Below are 22,050 nucleotides of genomic sequence, written 5' to 3' on the forward strand. Positions count from 1 at the left end.
CTGTGAGGAATCCCTCCGTCCCCACCCGTCCCCGCGAGGAATGTCCTCTGTCCCCGTGAGGAATCCCCTCCGTCCCCGCCCATCCCTATAAACTTCAGAAATAGTTATTTCATTTAATTATGCTACTGAATTAAAGGCTCTGGTAGAAACCCATTTACAAATAAGCAAAAAGACTTTATTAATTGGGAAGAATACACACTTTGTAAACGGGTTTCTACTAGAGGTCTGCACGGGAACGGGGATCGCGGGGATCCCGCGGGTCCCGCGGGGATCCCGCGGGTTCCCCCCCTGGCCCACGGGACTCCCACGGGGACGCCCCCTGGCCCACGGGACTCCCACGGGGATGCCCCCCTGACCCACGGGACTCCCACGGGGACGCCCCCTTGCCCACGGGACTCCCACGGGGATGAAAACAACCTACCTAAATTCTGGCGATGCAAGTCTGGCGTCGCGTCGGGAAATAGCCATGTTGAGCAGTGAGCTCAGCACGTACACAGATGAAAGCCTTGCTTGCTGATTGGTCCGGCGGCCCCGCCCCACCGTGCCGCCGGACCAATCAGCAAGCAAGGCTTTCATCTGTGTACGTGCTGAGCTCACTGCTCAGCATGGCTATTTCCCGACGCGGGCATTAGGCTGTTTTTTGTCATTTCGGGTGGGGGATGGCAGCGGCAGCAGCAGCCTGAAAAAGAAATCATCCTGGCCGGGTTCGGTGTCATGCTCCGGAGCTTCTACAGCCTTCCTATCTCCCTCTCCCTTCTACCTGCGGCTCTCTTCGGCAACTTAGCAGCAACGATCGACACAAGCTTCTGGCGTCGGGGCCTACCCTCTGCGAGTCCCGCTTGTTTCAACTTCCTTTTTCCACAAAGGTGGGACTCGTAGAGGGAAGGCCTCGATGTCGGCAGCTTGTCTTGATCACCGCTGCTGACGAGTTGCTTAAGAGAGCCGCGGAGCAGGGGGGTGTTGCCAGGTGCAGGTAGAAGGGAGAGGGCCAGATGCAGGACTCGTGGGTGAGGGAGGAGAAGAGAGAGGGGAGAGAAACAAAAGGAAATATTTCATACTGGGCTGGGCCGGAGTGGAGAGAGGGTGGAAAGATTCTGGCTACAGGGTGCATTAACAAAGGAAAAAGGGGGAAAGCTGAAAATGGAGATAGTGACACAAAGAAGAGAAAGGGTAAGCAGGACCTTCTGAATAAGGATAGAGATACAGAGGGGACATGAAGAGGAGGTGAAATAGAGACATAGAAGTAATGCTGAAAAAGTGTGTGTGTGGGGGGGGGAGATAAAGACATTGAAAGGGCAAATGGTGAATATGGGGTAAAGACAAGGACAGAGACAAATGAAGATTCTGAAAAAGTGGTGAGATAGGGATATAGGTGAGATGGACACAAAGAAGGGTGATGCTGGAAAATAGGTGGAATGGTAATTCTGACAGACACAGAAGGGAAATGCTGGATCAAGGAGAGATGGGGCTCAGGCTGGATGGAATGAGGAGAAATGCCTTGTTGGCCCGGAACTTCCTCTCCTACGTCAGAATTGACGTCAGGGAGCGGAATGCTGGTCAGCGCGACGCTTCTGCAGGGAAAGCTTGGGACAGCGGTGGCTTGGGGACTATTCCCCGATGGCGGTGGCAGCAAACCGAGTGGCTTGGGGGAGGGCACGGAGAAAGAAAGAAAGGGGGCAGACAGAGAGACAGAAAGAAGGGGGAACAGGGAGACAGAAAGAAAAAGTTGGGGGAGAGAATGAGGTCTGGAGGAGAGGAAACATACAGGAGGCTGAAAGAAAGGAAGAAAGATTGGATGCACAGTCAGAAGAAGAAAGTGCAACCAGAGACTCATGAAATCACCAAACAGCAAAGGTAGGAAAAATGATTTTATTTTCAATTTAGTGATCAAAATGTGTCTGTTTTGAGAATTTATATCTGCTGTCTATATTTTGCACTATGGCTCCCTTTTACTAAACCGCAATATTGTTTTTTAGCGCAGGGAGCCTATGAGCATTGAGAGCAGCGCGAGGCATTCAGCGTAACTCCCTGTGCTAAAACCTACTATTGTGGTTTAGTAAAAAGGGAGGGGGTGTATTTGTCTATTTTTGTATTTTGTTACCGAGGTGACATTGCATAGAGTCATCTGCCTTGGGAAATGTATATGGCAGATATCTTTGTTTTGTGTTCAAAAGAAAAGGAAATGCATTTCTGGTTTTATTTCTACAGTGTTGAAGTACTTGTTGGCCCTTGCTGTGACTGGTGGGGATCCCCAAGCACCGCCAGCAGAGGACCTCCTCTAGAGATGGTCAGAACTCCCCTCCACCAAGCGCAGCAGTCGCTGGCAGCATCCATGAGCCACTGAGGTGCCAGCATCTGTGACTCAGGGACGCTACTGCTGCCTGCCAAGCTTGGCAAAAGGGACCCCAGGCCAACTGCAAAGGAAGTCCTCAGCTGACAGTTTGTGGGTTCTCATCAGCTGAGTATTTATATTTTATATTTACATTAGAGGTTCTGGTAGAAACCCATTTACAAAGTATGTATTCTTCCCAATTAATATTTCCAAATTAATAGTCTCTTTGCTTATTTGTAAATGGGTCTCTACCAGAGCCTTTAATTCAGTAGCATAATTAAATAAAATAACTATTTCTGAAGTTTATAGGGAAGGATGGTGACGGAGGGGATTCCTCGCGGGGACGGGTGGGGACGGAGGGGATTCCTCGCGGGGACGGGTGGGGACGGAGGGGATTCCTCGCGGGGACGGGTGGGGACGGAGGGATTCCTCACGGGGACGGGTGGGGACGGAGGGATTCCTCACGGGGACGGGTGGGGATGGGTGGGATTTTGGCGGGGACGGGTGGGGACGGGTGGGATTTCTGTCCCCGCGCAACTCTCTAGTTTCTACCAGAGCCTCTTTTGTTTATAAATTTTTATCAACACAACTAATATACTACTTTATCCTGAAGCAAAGAAAAAAAGAAATAGAATTCTTTTCCTACCTTTGTTGCCTGGTTTCTGCTTTCCTCATGTTCTCATTCAGTTCCTTCCATCCACTGTCTCTCTTCCTTTTGCGTCTTCCATTTGCTCTGTTACTGTGCCTCTCCCTTTCTCCCCCCTTCCAAATTGGTCTGGCACCCATCTTCTTCCCTCCGCTCCCCCCATAGTCTGGCATCTCTGTCTTCTTCCCTGCCAGCGTTTTCTCCCCACTCTCTCTTCCCCATTTCCTTTCAGCGTCTTTCTCCCCCCCCCCCCATCTTCCCCATGTCCTGTCAGCGTCCTTCTCCCCCCTCTGTCTTCCCCATGGCCTTTCAGCATCCTTCTCCACCCCCCCCGTCTTCCCCATGGCCTTTCAGCGTCCTTCTCCACCCCACCCCCCATCTTCCCCATGTCCTTTCAGCGTCCTTCTCCACCCCTTTGTCTTCCCCATGTGCTTTCAGCGTCCTTCTCCTCCCCCCGTCTTCCCCATGTCCTGTCAGCGTCCTTCTCCCCCTTCTGTCTTCCACAAATGCTTTCAGTGTCCTTCCCCCCCCACCCCGTCTTCCCCATGGCCTTTCAGCGTCCTTCTTCACCCCTTTGTCTTCCCCAGTGCTTTCAGCATCCTTCTCCCCCCTCCTTCTCTCCCGCCCCGGGTGCAGCACAGCCGGCCAGGTCCCCTTACTTTTGTGGCGCTTCCGCGACCGACAACAGCCCCGGTCTGACAAACCTCCCTGCCCTTAACCGCGAATCTAAATTTCCTTCTTACAGCTGCTGTAACCGCCAAAACGGGGAACGAAAACTAGCAGTCGCTGCGGGGATGGGGACAAGGCCATTCATCCCCCCATGGAGCGGTGAATGGTCTTGTCCCCACAGTGAGGCATGAAGGATCGCGCGGTCCCCGCAGCCCACACCTGCCTGTCCAATCGATCCTAGTGATTAGCCAGCTCTCTCCCTTCTCCTCACCTTAGTTTGTAGGTTTTCTTTTTCGGCGACCTGCACACTATCAAAGAGCCGCGCACCCGCTGCTGCTCAGTTTCGATCTTCTGCTCTGACGCAACCGGAAACAGGAAGTTGCAGCAGAGCAGAAGATTGAATACTGAGCAGCCGCGCTTGCAGGTCGCCGAAAAAGAAAGCCTGCAAATTAAGGTGAGGAGAAGGGAGAGAGCTGGCTAAACACTAGGATCGATTGGGCAGGCGGGTGGTGGCTGCGGGGACCGTGCGATCGCTCGTGTTCCCGGCTCAAACTGGAAGGAGGGAGTGAAAGGGAAAAGGAGTCTGGGCCAAGGGGATGAAGACGGAAAGAAAAACCCACAGCAGGAAAGAAAGGGAAGGACAGGCAGGTGAGCCAGATGCTAGAAGCAGGGGGGGAGGAAGAAAGAGGGAAAAAAGCTAGATGGGGTTGAAAAGAAAGAGACACACTGGTATGGAAGAGGAAGATAGGGGAAATCTGGACACAGGAAGGTAACAGAAAGAGGGAAAATTATGTGCATGGGGCATAGGGACAGAGACATAAAGGGGACATGCCATGGGGAGATATTAGAAATGGGGAAAATGGAGCACAGAAGCGAGATGGTTTGTGGGGATGAGACAGGGACCGAGCTCGCAGGCTCCAGTGGCTTGCACAAATTACATTGTAACGTGCCATGAAAATAAGAGGGAGGAAGGTAGATAGATAGGCCACACGAGAGGAGCTGAAGGGTGGTAGAAAGGAACAGATGGTAAAGGAGGGAGGGAAGGGTGGTGGTGGAAAGGAATAGGACAGACATTGAAGGAGGGTGGAGAGGAACAGACCCTGAAGGAAAATGTTGAAGACAGAATGGGAAGAAGACAGATGCCAAACTATGGGGGAGCGGAGGGAAGAAGTTGGGTGCTAGACCAATTGGGGGGGGGTGAAGGGAGAGGCACAGTAACAGCAAATGGAAGACGCAGAGAGAAGACACACAGTGGATGGAAGGAATTGAATGAGAAGATGTGGAAAGCAGAAACCAGACAACAAAGGTAGAAAAAAAAATTCTATTTATTTTTTTTTTTTTTGCTTTAGGATAAAGTAGTATATTAGTTGTGTTGATAAAAATTTATAAACAAAGCCCTGCCAGCTGAACATCTCTTTCTCTAGTTCAGCAGCAGGAACTTTGATTTATAAGAAAGGAATAAGCTAAATATTACAGTACTAAGGCTTATATGGATGCAACGGGGACGGTGACGGGGCGGTGAATGGGATGGCGGTTCAAGGTTCAAGGTTTATTAATATTTGATTTATCGCTGAATCTGTTTACTAAGCGATGTACATAAATAAAAGAATAAAATATAAAGATACAAATTAAAACTCAGTAACAACAGTTTTAAGACAAGACAAACTTGAATTGGGAGGAAAAATGGGGGAAAGATTACATCTGTTATATATAGAAAAACAAATACGGGAAAAAACATAAGGGACAGGGATAAGTAAAAGATTAAAAATTAAAAAATTTTAATAATGAGTATTAAAAACATCTTTAAAAAGGTGAGCTTTCAAAATTTTTTTAAAAGAATGAAGATCTCTTTCGTTTGTGATATGTTGTGGTAGAGAGTTCCACCATTGTGGACCCATAACAGAAAACATATCTGCTCTTCTTGTTCCTATTGTTTTAAGGGAAGGTATAACTAATAAGTTTTGAGAAGATGATCTAAGTGAGTGAAAAGGATTATAAGGAATTAACATCCTTATAACAGAGGCTCGTTATGAACTAGGGTTTTAAAAATGAGCAACATAACCTTATATAAAATACGGTGGTTAATAGGAAGCCAATGAGCGTCGATAAATAGAGGCGTAACGTGATCAAATTTCTTTGCATTATAAATCAATTTAATGGCAGTGTTTTGAATGATTTGAAGATGTCGCTTTTCTTTTTGGGAGATGTTAAGTAATAGGGAGTTACAATAATCTAATTTGGTTATGACTAGTGAATGAATCAGAATATTGCATGATTTAGGCTCCAAAAATTTGGCGATTGATCTTATTAGCCGCAGTTTATAGAAACAAGATTTGACTATATTAATATGCTCGTGGAAAATCAATTTATCATCAATTATAACTCCTAGAATTTTTAGATTGTGGACTATTTCTAAAGTATTGTTATTAAGGGTGAATGGTTTTTTAAGAATTATGTCGTTTTTCCAGTTAAAAATCATGATTTTTGTTTTCTTAATATTTAGCGCTAATTTATTTGTGTTAAGCCAATTGTGCACTAGATCAAGTTTTTTATTTATAGATAAAATGTCTTCCTGGTTTTCCGGGTCAAAAGGATGTATTAGTTGGATATCATCGGCATATGAAAAAGAGGTAAACCCAACTGATTGACAGAGACTCAATAACGGTGAAAGAAAAATGTTAAATAAAAGAGGCGATAAAATTGATCCTTGAGGTATTCCGAAGGATGTAGAGTAAGAATTTGAGTATTCATTATTGAATCTAACTAAAGAAGTATGATTGGTAAGATAAGAGGTGAACCAGCTAAGAACTTGATCACAAATGCCTATTGATTCAAGTCGTCTAAGTAGGAGATCATGATCAACTGTATCAAATGCAGCAGAGATAACTAGCGAGAAAAGAGCAACTGATTTGTGATGGTCTAAAAAGTAATGGATATTGTTAGTTAGACCAATCATGGAATATTCGGTGTTATGACATTTATGGAAGCCTGTTTGGTTAGGATGCAAGACATTTGTTGATTCGATAAAATCAGATACCTGGTTAAATATTAGTTTCTCAGTTAATTTGGCTAAAATCAGATACCTGGTTAAATATTAGTTTCTCAGTTAATTTGGCTAAAAAGGGGATATTTGCTATTGGTCGGTAATTTGTGGGATCGTTATTACTGATTTTATGATCTTTAAGTAAAGGAGTAATAAAAGCAGTTTTCCACGATGTAGGAACTGAAGAGGTAAGTAAGCTTTTTAATACAATTGAATGGATGATGGGTCCTAGCTGATGGAAAAATTTTTTTAGATAAAAAGGAGGAAAAATGTCAGATCCAGTGCTTTTTAAGTTAATTTGTGAGAAAAGCGTTTCAATATCATTAAGAGAAGGAAGTTTAAAATTTGAACATTTAGCTGTGGGGACAAGCTCAGTATGGTGTATACTAGTGGCGATGTTTGTTTACTGGGAAGAAATGTGTTTCGAATATTTTTGATTTTTTGATTGAATGCGTCAGCTATATCTTGTGCGTTCAATGAAATTGTCTGAGGAGATGTCATATTTTTATTTTTATTCTGTGGTGAGATGGATTTTAGAAAATTATACAAAATAGCAGGGTTTCTTGCTTTATTAATTTTATCTGAATAAAATTGAGGTTTTGCCTGATTAATTTTTGTTTTATAAATAACTGCCTTTTCTTTAAAGTTTCGAAGGTTAATTGAAGATTTATTGTGTCGCCATTTTCTTTCAAAGGAGCGAAGCTGCTTTTTAATAAGGTGAAACTCTGCTGTATACCATGGATTAGTAGTTCTACGTAAAGATATGGATTTAGAGATTATGGGAGCTTTATTGTCTAAAAGAAGTTGAAGAGAAGAATTCCAAATGTGCAATTGGTCCTTAATTGAGTTAGATATGGTGTTGATAGAGGGTAAATCAAAAAATGGGATGATATCTTTGTTGGTATCTAATTTAGAAAAATCACGGTATGAGAAAAGCTTGGAATCTAGTTGAGTTTTGTGCGTTATTGATTTAGAAAACTGAAGGGTAACAGATATAAAATAATGATCGGACCAAGGTACCGGAGTGACTAATGGAACAGAACACTCGAAGTAGTGAGATAAAGGTGAAAATACCATGTCTAGAGTGTGGTTAGCCGAATGAGTCGGACCAAATACGATAGAATGCAAGTTTAAAGGTTGAAGAATGCTTAGTAGATCCTGGGTATTAATGTCGGAAGGATTATCAAAATGAATGTTGAAATCACCTAAGATCAGAGGAAGTGATGAAGTTGAGCAAAAGTCAAAAATTAAATCTTGAAGTGAAGTCATTTTGTTTTGCCCTACTGGTGGAGGGACATATAATAATAGAAAGTTTAGGTCAATTTTTGAGTTTAGTTTAAGGTGAAGGTATTCAATAATGTTATTTCCTTTGGAATGATCAATGAGATTAATGAGATTGGTATTAAATATGACGGCTAGACCACCGCCTTTACGATTTTCCCGGTGGTTACAAAGATAAGCGTAGTTATCAGGACAGCAGTAAGAGAGATAAGCTTCTTCGCCCTCAGAAAGCCAAGTTTCGGTAATGAAAAGAATGTATAAACCCTGTTGAAAAATTGAATCTTTTAAAAGATGGTACTTATTCTTAAGGGATCTAACATTAATGAGGCCAAGCTTTAAATTTTTGTTTTTTAAGGTCAGATTTGAAAAATTATTTGAAACGGTGTTTACTGTATCAAAGTTAGAAGGAGAGGATGAGATTGGAATTTCTAGCAAGCACGGTTTTCGGTGTATTAAAGTCTTATATTTAGGGGGACGATTGCCCCAAACCACTGGAATATTATTAATAGAGGACATGGTGTTAGTGAAGTCAATATTCAAAGATACAAAAACCAGTATAATGAAAAGTGAGCAGAGTGAAATTAGAGTTGAATACCTGAATTGTTGGTTAGAATAGATCTGATTGTGAGTAAAAGGCACCTCTGGATGTTTGTAGCTGTTGGTGCCCTCAGCTCGCGCACGAAGGAGCGCGCAAAAGGAGCGGGCGGTGAAGGGAACGAAGGGAACGGGGTGGTGCAGAGGATGGTGGGCCGGGGACGGGGCGGTGTCAGGGACAGATTTTTTCCCCATGTCATTCTCTAATTCTGACATTGACTCATTTCTAGCTAACATCGACCTGCCTCTTCTGAGTGATTCTTCCAAATCGGACATGGAATCTCCCGAAATTCTCCTCGCCATATCTTCTCTAGCCAACAATAAAGCTCCTGGTCCTGATGGGGATATATCAATGAATTCTTCAAAAAATTTAATGACCTCTTGACCCCTCATCTTCTTGACTATTACAACTTCATCCATAGCTCCCCTGAAAAGCAACTTAAATTTGCTGAAGCTACTATAGTGTCTTTCCAAAACTGGATAGAGACCCCACTTTTGTTAAAAACTTTAGACCCATATCCCTCCTCAATTTGGACTATAAAATTTTGACTAAAATAATCTCACTCCGACTTAACAGGATTATCTTCTCTTTAATCCATAAGGATCAAATAGGATTCATTAAAAATCATTATATCGGGGATAACTTACGACTCTTTCATCACATTAATGCTCATGCTAAACATCTCTCAGAACCCGTAGTGGGTCTGGCCATTGATGCTGAAAAAGCCTTTGACCGTGTTGAATGGCCATTCCTACTATGGGTCTTACGTAGATTTAATTTCAGTGATTATTTTATCAAATGGATCAAAACTCTTAACTGGCAACCTTCCTCACATATCCTCGTTAATAATTCTCTTTCTAACAGCTTTTCACTCTTCAGGGGTACTAGACAGGGAGGCCCCCTTTCACCACTCTTATTTAATCTTGCACTTGAACCCCTTCTAGCGTCCATTTGAAACTGTACTTCAATCTCAAGAATACCTTTTTACCCCAGACATATCAAACTTGCTGCTTATGCAGATGACGTCCTTCTCTTCATCAGGAATCCTCTCGCCTCCCTTCCTCCCCTCGTCAATCTAGTCTCTCAATATTCCTCTTTCTCGGGATACCTTGTCAACTGGGATAAATCGGAAATTTTCCTGTTAAATGACCTCATCACCATGACGGACTTGTCTTCTTTCCCATTTAAATGGTCATCTAAAGCAATCAAATATCTAGGTATACTGATTCTTAAAGATTCTTATTACGTCATGGAGCTCAATGTGGATAGGATTAGACACATTATTATCAACTCTACAACCAAATGATCCCCTTTGTTCTTATCTTGGTGGGGCAGAATAGCTTCGGTCAAAATAACTCTTGCTCCACAAATTCTCTATATAATGTCCATGTTACCTTTCCGATGTAAGAAATCTCTATTTCAATGGATTAATGGGAAATTGTCTACCTTTATTTGGAATAATAAAAAACCTCGTATCGCTTTATCTAAACTGATGGCCTCCAAATTACACGGTGGTATGAATCTTCCTGACTTTTCTTTATATCAAATAGCATCTCTGGCTAAATACAATGCTTTTTGGATTCATACCCCACCTCCTCAAAATCTCCCTACCTGGCTGGAATTTGAGACATTCCTGAGTGCTCCTTAACCTCTACGCATTTTGAACACTATGAACATGCCTAAAAGAGGCGTATTCTACTGAGTGCAACACAGCAAGATCTTCGTATTTTAGATGCAATGTCTGATGTTTCTATTTATAATAGCCCAGATATGTCACTTTGGGACAATCATAAATTTAAGCATAATGGAAAAACCCTGTCTTGGAAGAAATGGCAGAGGGCTGGTCTTTGGTCTGTATCTCAGCTCTTTTGCAATGATCAAGTGACTCCTTTCCTGCAACTATGTGCTCAGTACCCTTCTCTTCAAGCTTGTCAACCACAACGGATCACTCTCACTATGACTCGTGTACTGTGACCTTACTCCCTCACAATCAAATTTATGAGTCCTCTTTAGCTCACTGGATTACCTTAGTTGTCTCTTCGGGGAAAGCGATTTCCACCTTCTACCACATCCTGAGAGATGGTCGCCATTCCTTCTCACCTCAATCTATGCATCACTGGGAAGCTTTGCTGACCATTCCTCCCTCGGAAGTTAATTGGACCACTTTTTGGTCCATGACTAATCATCCTCTCCTCTCTGCCAGAGTTTCACAATCACTATACTTTCTCATGTGGCATGCAATATGGACTCCCCTTCATATGTGGAAAGCCAAGTTAAAATCTGATTCAAAGTGCTGGCATTGCTCTGAAGATGAAGGCTCCTTGGATCATATGTTATTCTCTTGTCGGACCATTCGACCCTTCTGGTCCCGCATTTGGACTACTATCAAAGATATAAAATCTTGTACTGAAGACATTTCATTTGACATTGTCATCCTTCGATACCAACATCCTTGTTTTGCCTCATTGATCTGCCCTCCACGATTGATAGATGCGATGATCACCACTGCCATTATGCGCATCCTCAAGAATTGGAAATCGGCCGATCTGCTGGATTATAACTTCTGGTGGAATTCTCTCTGCTTATATCAAAAATATGAACAGTATGCTTTTGAAAAACGTTGTATATCCAAATTATCTTCATACCACTCAAGTCCCTCTTCATCTTGGAAATTTCTTTACCAATTCATTCATTCTACTTAGCTGACCACTTCTATTCTTCTCCTTCAGACCTTCCACTCTTCTTTCCTTTCTCCTTTTCGTTCCTCCTGCCTTCTCTTCTTTGCAAATACTTGTTCATATACATCCTTCCTGACCTTTCCTTGTTATGATGAGCATTTAGTTTGGTTCAATGGATCATTTATATTGACGTATATGAATGCTCACCTTATATATGTATATGAACAGAAGTTCATTGTTTCATTTTATATTGCTTTATTTATGTTTTGTTGTTTATATAAAACCCAATAAAAATGTTTTGAACTAAAAAAAAAAAAAAAAAAAAGTCTGACCCCATTCTGTCGGAAATGATCTTTCCTCCAGTCTACAGACTCCTGGATCCCGATCAGGAAAATGTCATGAGTGCATCAAATAAGGCTGGCACCCCTAGGACACCCCCATGTTCACTCAATGACAACCATGGGTCAAACAGGCTGTCTGCATGCCTCAGCCCCCCAATTTCAGACTCAAAAGCAGGAAACAAGGTGTTCTAGGGTTCCAGACCAATCCGGGATAAGGGAGTGGATGAAAAGGCCTCATGGAGCATTCCCTCAGCATTCACTCCACTGATTGCAGGATGGGGGAAGGGTGGCAAAATTCAGGTCCAAAGTTCCCAGGGTCATTAGTAAAAATCACAAAGAATCAGCAAAGAAATATAGGCCCCACAGCTTCCAACCATTCTACCACTAGGGTTCATTGCAGTCTAGCCAAAAAGTCTTTGAGCTCATCAGGCATCATCAAGAACAACATGCAATTCTAATGAGAGACCCTTACTTTTTCCGGGTATTGTAGTGCAAACTTGAATTTCCTCTGGAACAGCTATGTACAATATGGGTCTTATGCTCTCTGTTGTTCTGAAATCTTAGCAGAATAATCCTGGAACTTGAGAATCTGATGTCAATCTGGTTTTATAGAGACTCAACAGTTTGTGCTTGTCTGCATAGTTCAGGATTCGAGCTATCACTGGTCACGTGCAACGCTCCTCCACTTTGCGAACACTTGCAGGGGTAGGTCGGCATTGCCTACTCCCAGTTCCACCAGAGGCTACATGGAGACTAAATCCCAAAGCTCTTTCTCATGCAGGGTTTCAGGAAGCCCTGTCAGACAGATATTGTGTCTGTGGCTCCTGTTCTCTTGGTCTTCCGCTCTGTCCTTGAGTCTCCTGCACCGCTCTTCCATCACCCTCAGTGTGGCTTCTAAGTCTCTCGTCCGGTCTTCATGGGTCAAGATTCATTCCTTTACATGCTGTATTTGGGAGGCCTGGTCACTCCAGTGTATCGTTAATGTCATCTGCCGATTACTGGAGCTTAGGCGGTCGTCCAGAAATATTGTGAGATGTTTTTTTAGTTTAAGAGTTGCTTCCTCTTGTAAGGTAATTACAGGGGCCGCTCTTTGGAGAGGCAGGTGTGTTAGCCATCTTGAAAAATGTAGCGTGACTGCTGGCTAGTTTATTTATTTTCAGGGTGCGAGCCGGCATACCACTACAGCCAAACACTGCTAGTAGCTGAGTCTGATCGCTGTTACTTCCCCCGCAATTCAAAGTAGTCTGGCATGACTTAGCAATGCAGAATCAGTTGAAAATAAGAGTTAAATGAGGCTGGATCAGGAGAAGCATGAAGGCACGTCTGTTCAGCTTGAGTGCCTCACGTGACCCCCCAGAGTGACAGTTCTGATACTGTAATTACAGTTACTATATGGGTGTCAAGTTAGGGTAAACACACTGTTTTATAAGTATAGCAAATGGTAACCCATTTTGAATATATATTATGTACGTTAACACATTCTGAGCTCATTGGGAAGAACAGGATATAAAACTAATTTAATAAATCACTGCACAGTTGCAATTCTCTTGTCCAGTTAGGTTTATTTTACAAATATAAAGTTCTCAGATATCTATGTATCAAGACATTTTCCTTAGGTGTTGTCCTTGAGTCTGTGTAGTGACTCTCTTATTTTTCAGGAATGGTTGTTCCTTCCAAGACCAAGATTATGTATCATTTTTCCACACTTGTGCTGATATGTGGACAGCAGCATACCTTTCAGATCATCCCAAGAGACGAATATGACAATCCTACCAGTAATTCTTTGTCCCCAGTTGATGAAGAAAATTATAGTGTGGACATCCATGAGGTGAGACCATTATGCACTAAGGGGCTCATAATCAAAACTAACACGTCTAAAAATCCGCCCAAGTTGGCACTTCGGCGACCTAAAAGACAGGTTGTCCAAGTGCCAATAATCAAGCCAAATTTCTGGATGTATCAAGGGACCTTTTATGCCTCTGCATGCCACAATGTGCCCAGAGCTGAAAGGGGCATATCTGGAGGAGTGGTTAGGGTGGTATTTGGGCGACCTAGACTTAGTCATCCTGCAGGGATAATCAAATGTTTTACTAGACTTCCTAGATGAAACTTATATGTTGTCAGATGATGTAAAAACAGGTCTAAGTGCCAAAAAGGTATCCAAAGATAACCACTGCAGAGACAAAGTAAAGACCCACACACATTCCCCTAGTGTTCACTGATCCCCTCACACCCCTGCAAAGATCAGAATTAAAAAATACATACCTGTCTTCAGAACATCAGCACCTGGTATTGGAAAGCCTAGTAGAGCTGCATAAAGGTGTCTTAAGAAGCCTGGGGAGTGGGCAAGTGAACTATAGAGAGGAGGACCCAGGCCCTTAAGCCACTCTAACCACTACATTCATGGTGGAAAATGTGAGACCACAAAGCCTCCCCCAAACCCTGCTTTATCCCAGGTCAAGCAGGCAGCATATTCTCTACATGTGGGTGACGTCACCGACGGAGCCCCCTAGCGGATGTTTTCGCAAGCAGACTTGCTCGAAGACCTTCAGGCTTGCGATTGGCCCGCGCGTGCCCCTCCCTCTCTGCCTAGGACATGCGTCTCCTAAGCGTGTCCTCAGTTCTATGTTTTCCGCGGAGCCAGAAGCACTTCTCCCTTGCTTCGCTCGATATCGTTGTCCCTCTAGCACCACGGCTTGTTTGGATAATTCCTCTTAGTCGCTGTGCTCGCATCTTTCATTTCATTTATTTTCATTTTTTCCAGTTCGTATAATTTTGACCGGGTCCCCGGTCTTTCTCTTGCCACCTGGCCTCTCGGGGCCGCAGCCGTATTTTTTTTTTTTTTTTTCCTTATGTCCAGGCCTCGTTCCAGATTTAAAAACTGTACTAAGTGCAACTGGGTTATCTCCATCACCAATCCTCATTGTTAGTGTGTGGAGTGCCTGAGTACTGAGCACTGCGCTGAACGTGTCCCCGTTGTGCGACTTTGCAACCGCGGGCTCTGTCGAAGGGTGGCCAAGATTCTCCAACTCTTTGGCCCCATGGATCTTGCGGGACAGGCCTCGAGCTCGGTCTCAGCACCCTCATTGGGCGCCTCGACCTCGAAGTCCTTGGCCTCAAAGTCCCCATCGGCTTCGAAAGCTCCAGCCTCGGCCCCTCCTGCTACTCCGGCCTCGGGTAAGTCTTCTCTTACCTCCTCAGGTGTGCCGGCAAAGAAGCTTACCTTGGAGTCTCATGTCAGCGCTGCCTCGTCGGCGTCTTCGAGACATCTATCTAAGCGTGCCTCCTCACATAGGGAATAATCTTCCTCGAGGTCGCCCCCGAAGGAGCGCACTGCTGCACCTCCGACCCACCTACCTTTGGTCTTGGTGCCTATGTTCGAAGATATGCTTAAGGCTATTATTACCACACAGCTTTCCTTGGTGATGAGCCAACTAGTCCCGACTTCGACGACTTTGACCTCGGTCTCGACCCAGTCGCGGTCCGACCAGCCTGAGCCATCCCCTCGTCTCTCGAGGCCTCACCCGTAAGACTCGTCGGATTCCCTCGAGCGATTCTTCATCCCCTGAGTCGCCGATGACCTTTTGGGGGTCCAGGCCAGGGGCCCATTTTTCCCCCGCTAGTGCGGCGAGGCTCGCCTCTTCTAAAAGGCCCCGGTCTTTGACCTCGAGGCCATCCAGACACACGCTTGTCCTCGAGTTGGACTCTATTGTGTGTTCCCCATTGAGACGGTTGCCGGCCTCTAAGGGGCCTTCTTCAAAGCCAGTAGGGGAATTTTCCGTTGCCCCATCTTCTCCAAGGCTTCACCAGCGGATCCCTCGGACTCCGGGTTCTTCCCCGGTCCATCTTGCACGGGACTGTTCCTCGACGCCCCCTAGACGCCTTAGTCGAGCCTCTTCGGTCTTCTGTTCACAGGACTCTGAGCCCCAGCTTACTATTCAAGGGAAGTTTCTCCCACTTTCTTGGCCGCACCCAGGTCTCGGTCAGAGTCTCCCCTGGATGATGAATCTTCTTCTCAGAACTCCTCCTTTTCTCGTTTCATCTCTGACATGGGCAGAGCTTTGAACTTGGATCTTCAGTCTGACTCCCGCTTTACCCAGGAATACCTGGCAGAAATGGGAGTTGACCATCCGCCCAGTGAGGCACTTCACCTTCCTTTACATCAGGTTCTCTGGCAGACATTTCTCCAGAACCTGGAGACACCATATGCAGTCACGGCTATTCCCTCCAAGTTGGAGTCCTGTTACCGAACGATCCTGGTAAAAGCGTTTGAAAGTGCTCAGCTTTCCTACCAATCCTTGATGGTTGAGTCTTCCTTGAAGAAGTCTAACCCCTCGAAGGTTTACACCGCCATCCCCCCGGGCAGGGAGGGCTGTACGATGGACTAATTTGGTCACTGCCTTTATCAAAATTTGATGATGGCAAACCGTGTCCTACCTCCGGTTCTGTGTGGATGCCCTCCGCTCGTTCCGGGAGGTCGTGCCAGAGCCTCAGCATCAGGAATTTCGTCTACTTGAGGAGACCCTCTCCCAACTCCGCCTGTATATGTTTCAGGCCTCTTACGACGCCTTTGAATTGTCCTCGAGAGTTACAGCCTTTGCGATCGCTATGTGTCGCCTTGCTTGGCTCCAGATTGTGGATATGGATCCAAATCTACAGGATCGTCTTGCCAATCTCCCGTGTGTGGGTCATGAGCTCTTCGATGATTCCATCGAGGCAGCCACAAAACGCCTCTTGGACCACGAGCGGTCCTTCGCATCTCTGGTGAAACTTAAACCGAAGGCTCCTCCAGCTCGACAATACAAAATTCCTCTCTGGAGGTATCCACAAAAATCCATTCCTGCCTTCTTTTGACCTCCTTCAAAACGGCCGCAGCAGCAACGTCAAGCTAAGGCCCAGCCGCCGGCCCCGGCGAACACCGGGCCATCTTTTTGACAATCCCAGTACGAGCCTTCGTGCTTCCTTCCTACTGGAGTCTTCCCCTTCCCCCATCTGGGGTCGACTCCTTCATTTCTATTCCCAGTGGCAAAGTCTTACCACCGACAGTTGGGTGCTGACTGTCATCCGGGAAGGGTACTCCCTTCACTTCAGCCACGTACCCCCGGACATGCCTCCGAGAGAGTTTCCTTCTGCTCAGTCTCAGCTGCCTCTCCTTCTGCAGGAATCTCGGGCCCTTCTTTGCCTCCGGGTGGTCGAGGAGGTTTCCCCGGACCAGTGGAACACCAGTTTTTATTCCCGGTACTTTCTGGTACCCAAGAAGACGGGGGATCTATGTCCGATCCTGGACCTCCGTGCTCTGAACAAGTTTCTGGTCAGGGAACGGTTCAGAATGCTCACCCTTCCTCCTGGACGAGGGGGACTGGCTGTGCTCGCTAGACCTCAAAGAGGCGTACATGCACATTCTTATACACCCGGCCTTTCGCCGGTATTTGAGATTCCGGGTGGGGGATCTCCATCTCCAGTATCGTGTTCTTCCCTTCGGCCTGGCGGCCTCTCCAAGGGTCTTCATGAAGTGTCTCGTGGTGGTAGCTGCTGCCCTGCGTCTCCGCAGGCTGCAGGTGTTTCCCTACCTCGACGACTGTCTGATCAAGGCAGCGTCTCGCCGCAAAGTCCTGCGGGCGACGAAGTCATTATGCCATTGTATAGATCCATGGTGAGGCCCCACCTGGAATACTGTGTGCAATTCTGGAGGCCGCATTATCGCAAGGATGTGCTGAGACTGGAGTCGGTGCAAAGAATGGCCACCCGGATGGTCTCGGGACTCAAGGATCTACCATACGAAAAACGGCTTGACAAATTACAGCTATACTTGCTCGAGGAGCGCAGAGAGAGGGGGGACATGATCGAGACGTTCAAGTATCTTACGGGCCGCATCGAGGCGGAGGAAGATATCTTCTTTTTCAAGGGTCCCACGACAACAAGAGGGCATCCGTTGAAAATCAGGGGCAGGAAACTACGAGGTGACACCAGGAAATTCTTTTTCACTGAAAGAGTGGTTGATCGCTGGAATAGTCTTCCACTACAGGTGATTGAGGCCAGCAGCGTGCCTGATTTTAAGGCCAAATGAGATCGGCACATGGGATCTCTTCACAGGGCAAAGGTAGGGGAGGGACATTAAGGTGGGCAGACTAGATGGGCCGTGGGCCCTTATCTGCCGTCTATTTCTATGTTTCTATGACGAATCAAACAATCTTGCTCCTTCAGAGCCTCAGCTTCGAGGTGAACTTTCCCAAGTCTCACCTCTGCCCGTCCCAGTCTCTCGAGTTCATCGGAGCGGTCCTGGACATGGTTCATCTCCGCTCCTTCTTGCCTCGGCTTCGTCAGGAGGCCCTTGTCCGTTTATGCCGGCGGGTGATCCAGCTGTCCTCGGTTCCAGCTCGGCTCATGATAGTCCTCCTAGGTCACATGGCCTTCACAGTTCACGTGACTCGTTTTGCCAGACTTCACCTCTGTATTCTTCAATGAACTCTGGCGTCCCAGTGGAATCAGGATTGGGATCCTGTCTCTCGACTCATTGTGACCCCTTTGTTGAAAAAGTCTCTCCGTTGGATACTCTCTTCCAATCTTTCCAGAGGTTTTCTACTCCATGCTCCTCCTCTGCAGCGGGTCCTGATGACGGATTTGTCGGCCTACGCTTGGGGGGCTCATCTGGACGGCCTTCGCACTCAGGGTCTCTGGTCCAGTGCCAACAGACTTTGTCACATCAATCTGCTGGAGCTTCGAGCGATCTTCCTTGCCCAGAAAGTTTTTTGTCACCTGCTTTGCGACCGAGTGGTGCTGGTCTGCACTGACAACCAGGTCGTCATGTCTTATATCAACAAACAGGGGGGAACGGAATCCCTGTCCCTGTGCCAGGAGGAGTTGCGGCTCTGGGATTGGGCCATCCGCTTCAACATATTCCTTCGTGCGGTCTACATTCAAGGTCAACAGAATTGTCTGGCGGACAAGTTGAGTCATCTGCAGCCTCACGAGTGGTCTCTCCACTCCGTAACACTGCATCAGGTATTTGCTCGTTGGGGGACTCCGGATGTCGATCTGTTCGCATCCCCCCTCAATCACAAGTTACCCCGCTTCTGCTCCAGGGTTTACACCCCTCTCAGGATCGAAGCGGATGCCTTCCTTCTGGATTGGACGAACGAGTTCCTGTATGCGTTCCCTCCATTCCCTCTGATTCTGAAGACTCTCGTCAGGCTCAAGTCTTCACATGCCACCATGATTCTGATAGCTCCTCAATGGCCCCGACAACCTTAGTTCTCCCTCTGTTGCAACTCAGTTCCAGGGAGCCTCTTCCTCTGCCTGTTTTTCTTTCTCTGCTAACCCAAAGCCAGGGTTCTCTGCTTCATCCCAACCTCCAGTCTCTGCACTTAACAGCTTGGTTCCTCGAGACTTAGACTTAATACCCTCGTTCCAGTTCTCCCAGCCTGTGTTGGATGTCCTGGAGGCGTCTCAGAAGGAGTCCACTTGCCATTGTTACCTTCAGAAGTGGACCCGCTTTTCTTCCTGGTGTTCTACTCGACAGCAGGAGCCTCTGTCTGCCTCCTTATCTGCTGTCCTGGATTATTTGTTGCACTTGTCTGGCGCTGGCCTCAAGTCCTCTTCGGTTCGAGTCCACCTCAGTGCTATTGCAGCTTTTCATCAGCCGATTGACATGAAGCCTATCTCGGTTCATCCTGTGGTTTCCCTCTTCATGAAAGGCCTTTTCCACGTTCATCTGCCCCTTAAACCTCCTCCGATGGTTTGTGATCTTAACGTGGTCCTTGCCCAATTGATGAAACCCCCCTTCGAGCCGCTGGCACGGGCTCACTTGAAGTTTCTTACTTGGAAAGTGGTGTTTCTTATTGCTCTCACTTCTGCTCATCGGGTCAGTGAGCTTCAGGCCTTGGTTGCTGACCCACCTTTCACTGTCTTCCATCACGATAAGGTGGTCCTCCGTACCTATCCTAGGTTCCTGCCTAAGGTTGTTTCTGAGTTTCACATTGTTCTTCCTATGTTTTTTCCGGAGCCCCATTCTCACCCTGGAGAAGTGGCTCTGCATTCTCTTGATTGTAAGCGTGCGCTGGCCTTCTACTTGAAGCACACCGCTCCTCATCGTTCTGCTCCCCAGCTGTTCCTCTCTTTCGATCCTAATCACATGGATCGCTCTGTTTCTAAGCGGACCATTTCTAACTGGTTGGCCGCTTGTATCTCTTTCTGTTACGCTCAGGCTGGTCTCTCCCTGCCGGATCAAGTCACAGGTGATGGCGGCGTCTGTTGCTTTCCTCTGCTCGACTCCCATCGAGGAAATCTGTAAGGCTGCCACTTGATCCTTTGTTCATACGTTCATCTCGCATTACTGTCTGGATGCTTTCTCCAGGCGTAATGGCCATTTCAGACAATCTGTTTTGCGTAATCTGTTCTCCTGAATTCCCAACTCTCCCTCCATCCCTTTTTAGTTAGCTTGGAGGTCTCCCATATGTAGGGAATATGCTGCCTGCATGTCCTGGGATAAAGCACAGTTACTTACCATAACAGATGTTATCCAGGGACAGCAGGCAGATATTCTCGCAACCCACCCACCTTCCCATGGTTGGCTTCTGTGCTAGCTATCTGAACTGAGGACACACTGAAGAGACGCATGCCCTAGGCAGGGGGCGGGAGGAGTATGCATGCATGCGCGGGTCAATCGCAAGCCTGAAGGTCTTCGAGCAAGTCTGCTTGCGAAAACGTCTGCTAGGGGGCTCCGTCGGTGATGTCACCCACATGTAGAGAATATCTGCCTACTGTCCCTGGATAACACCTGTTACGGTAAGTAACTATGTTTTACTGCCATATAGGTGCTACCTGCAACCATAAAGGCTATTGGGGTTGTAGACATGTGGGTATAGTGGGTTTTGAGGGGGCTCACCATAACGTATAAGGGAGTTCTGGTGAGATGTTTATCTGGCATCCCTTTTGTGAAGTTCACATCAGTGCCCTGTAAGATGCCCCATTGCTCTGTTGCTATGTCTGGATGGCCAGTCCATCATAATGCTGGCCCCTCCCATGTCCAAATGGTCTTGTTCTGGACGTTTGAGACTTGAACGAATGTTTGGTTGAAAATGTGGTATAAAGATAGACGTACTGGTGGCCTGGAAGATCAACTGCCTGGACATCCAGATAGACAATTTTCAAAAAATAAAATAAAATATTTTGGATGTATAGTGATTTGCCTTTAGAGAACAGACATTATCTCTCTGCCAACTTTGGGCATTTAGCGCCATATGTCTGAACCGGACTTAGACGTATGTTTTGATTATGCCCCTTCATGTGTTTTATGCATGTGGTGACCTGTGACCAGAACATTTTGTTATTTCAGCACGGATGAAAATATATTTTGAAAACCTAGGCACTAACACAGTTCTGATTCCTGCAAGAAATTTCTGCAAACAATCCATGCAGAAGTCTTTTGCAGTTACTCTGCTTCTTTTTCTTAATTTTTCACTTAAAGTTCCTGTTTTTGGTGGCTTCAGTGCCTTAAAACCCCTTTCCAGTGGTCCCCTTTTTGGAGGAAACTATGCAGTCCCATGGTGCTGGACTGCAGTTTCACAGAGAAACTGGTGGATCTATGGAGCCAGCCTGCTTTGTGGCACCCTTCCTAGACTCTGGGTCCATTTCTAAACTAAACTAAACTAAACCTTAGGTTTGTATACCGCGCCATCTCCGCAAGCGCAGAGCTCGGCACGGTTTACAGAGTTAAGAGGAAAGGAACTACAATAAGGGATAAAGGAGAGGGACTAAGAGGGAAAGAGATGGACAGAATACTGGAGAATGGGAGGTGATTAGATTTTTGCAAAGTGCCAAGTTTTCAAGTGTTTGCGGAAGGATTGGAAGGAGCTTGAGTTTCTGAGTGGGGATGAGAGGTTGTTCCAGAGTTCTGTGGTTCTAAAGGGGAGAGATGTTCCAAGTTTTCCTGTGCAGGATATACCTTTTATAGAGGGGATTGATAGTTTCAGTTTTTGGGAGGGTCTGGTGGAGTGTGGTTTTGAGGAATTCCAAAAGAGTGGGATGACGGGAGGAAGGACGCCATGTAGGATCTTGAAGGCTAAGCAGGCACATTTAAAGAGGACTCTGGAGTATACTGGGAGCCAGTGAAGCTTGGAGAGGAGTGGGGAGACATGATCGAACTTGCCTTTTGCGAAAATAAGCTTAGCCGCGGCGTTCTGAATTAGCTGAAGTCTATGGAGGTTTTTCTTAGTTAGGCTTATATAGATGGAATTGCAGTAATCCAGTCTAGAGAGGATAGTAGATTGAACGAGGACGGTAAAGTGAGAATGATGAAAGCAGGATCTCACCTTCCTGAACATATGAAGGCAAAAGAAGCATTTTTTTATCAAAGAGTTGAGGTGATCATTGAAGGAGAGAGAGGAGTCTATGACGATGCCTAGGACTTTGCTTGAAAACTCAAGCTGAAGAGTGGGTCCAGAAGGTAATGGGATGGAGGTGGGTA

The 22,050-nt window shown here is 46.1% G+C and overlaps 1 protein-coding gene across 5 annotated transcripts in view; it reads left to right on the top strand.

The window, feature by feature from the left end:
* The window catches only part of AREL1 (apoptosis resistant E3 ubiquitin protein ligase 1), a 293,395-nt gene that overhangs the window by 85,653 nt on the left and 185,692 nt on the right, over positions 1 to 22,050 (top strand). For 4 of the 5 annotated variants that reach the window (XM_033951578.1, XM_033951577.1, XM_033951580.1 and 1 more), the window contains one exon: positions 13,244 to 13,413. The exons of the other annotated variant lie outside the window; for it this stretch is intronic. In XM_033951578.1, coding sequence (XP_033807469.1) covers positions 13,244 to 13,413 — 170 coding nt within the window. The remainder of the gene's footprint in view (positions 1 to 13,243; positions 13,414 to 22,050) is intronic. 5 annotated transcript variants of the gene reach the window in all.

Source organism: Geotrypetes seraphini, chromosome 7 (genome assembly GCF_902459505.1).
Source record: "Geotrypetes seraphini chromosome 7, aGeoSer1.1, whole genome shotgun sequence".
Taxonomy (NCBI): Eukaryota; Metazoa; Chordata; class Amphibia; order Gymnophiona; family Dermophiidae; genus Geotrypetes; species Geotrypetes seraphini.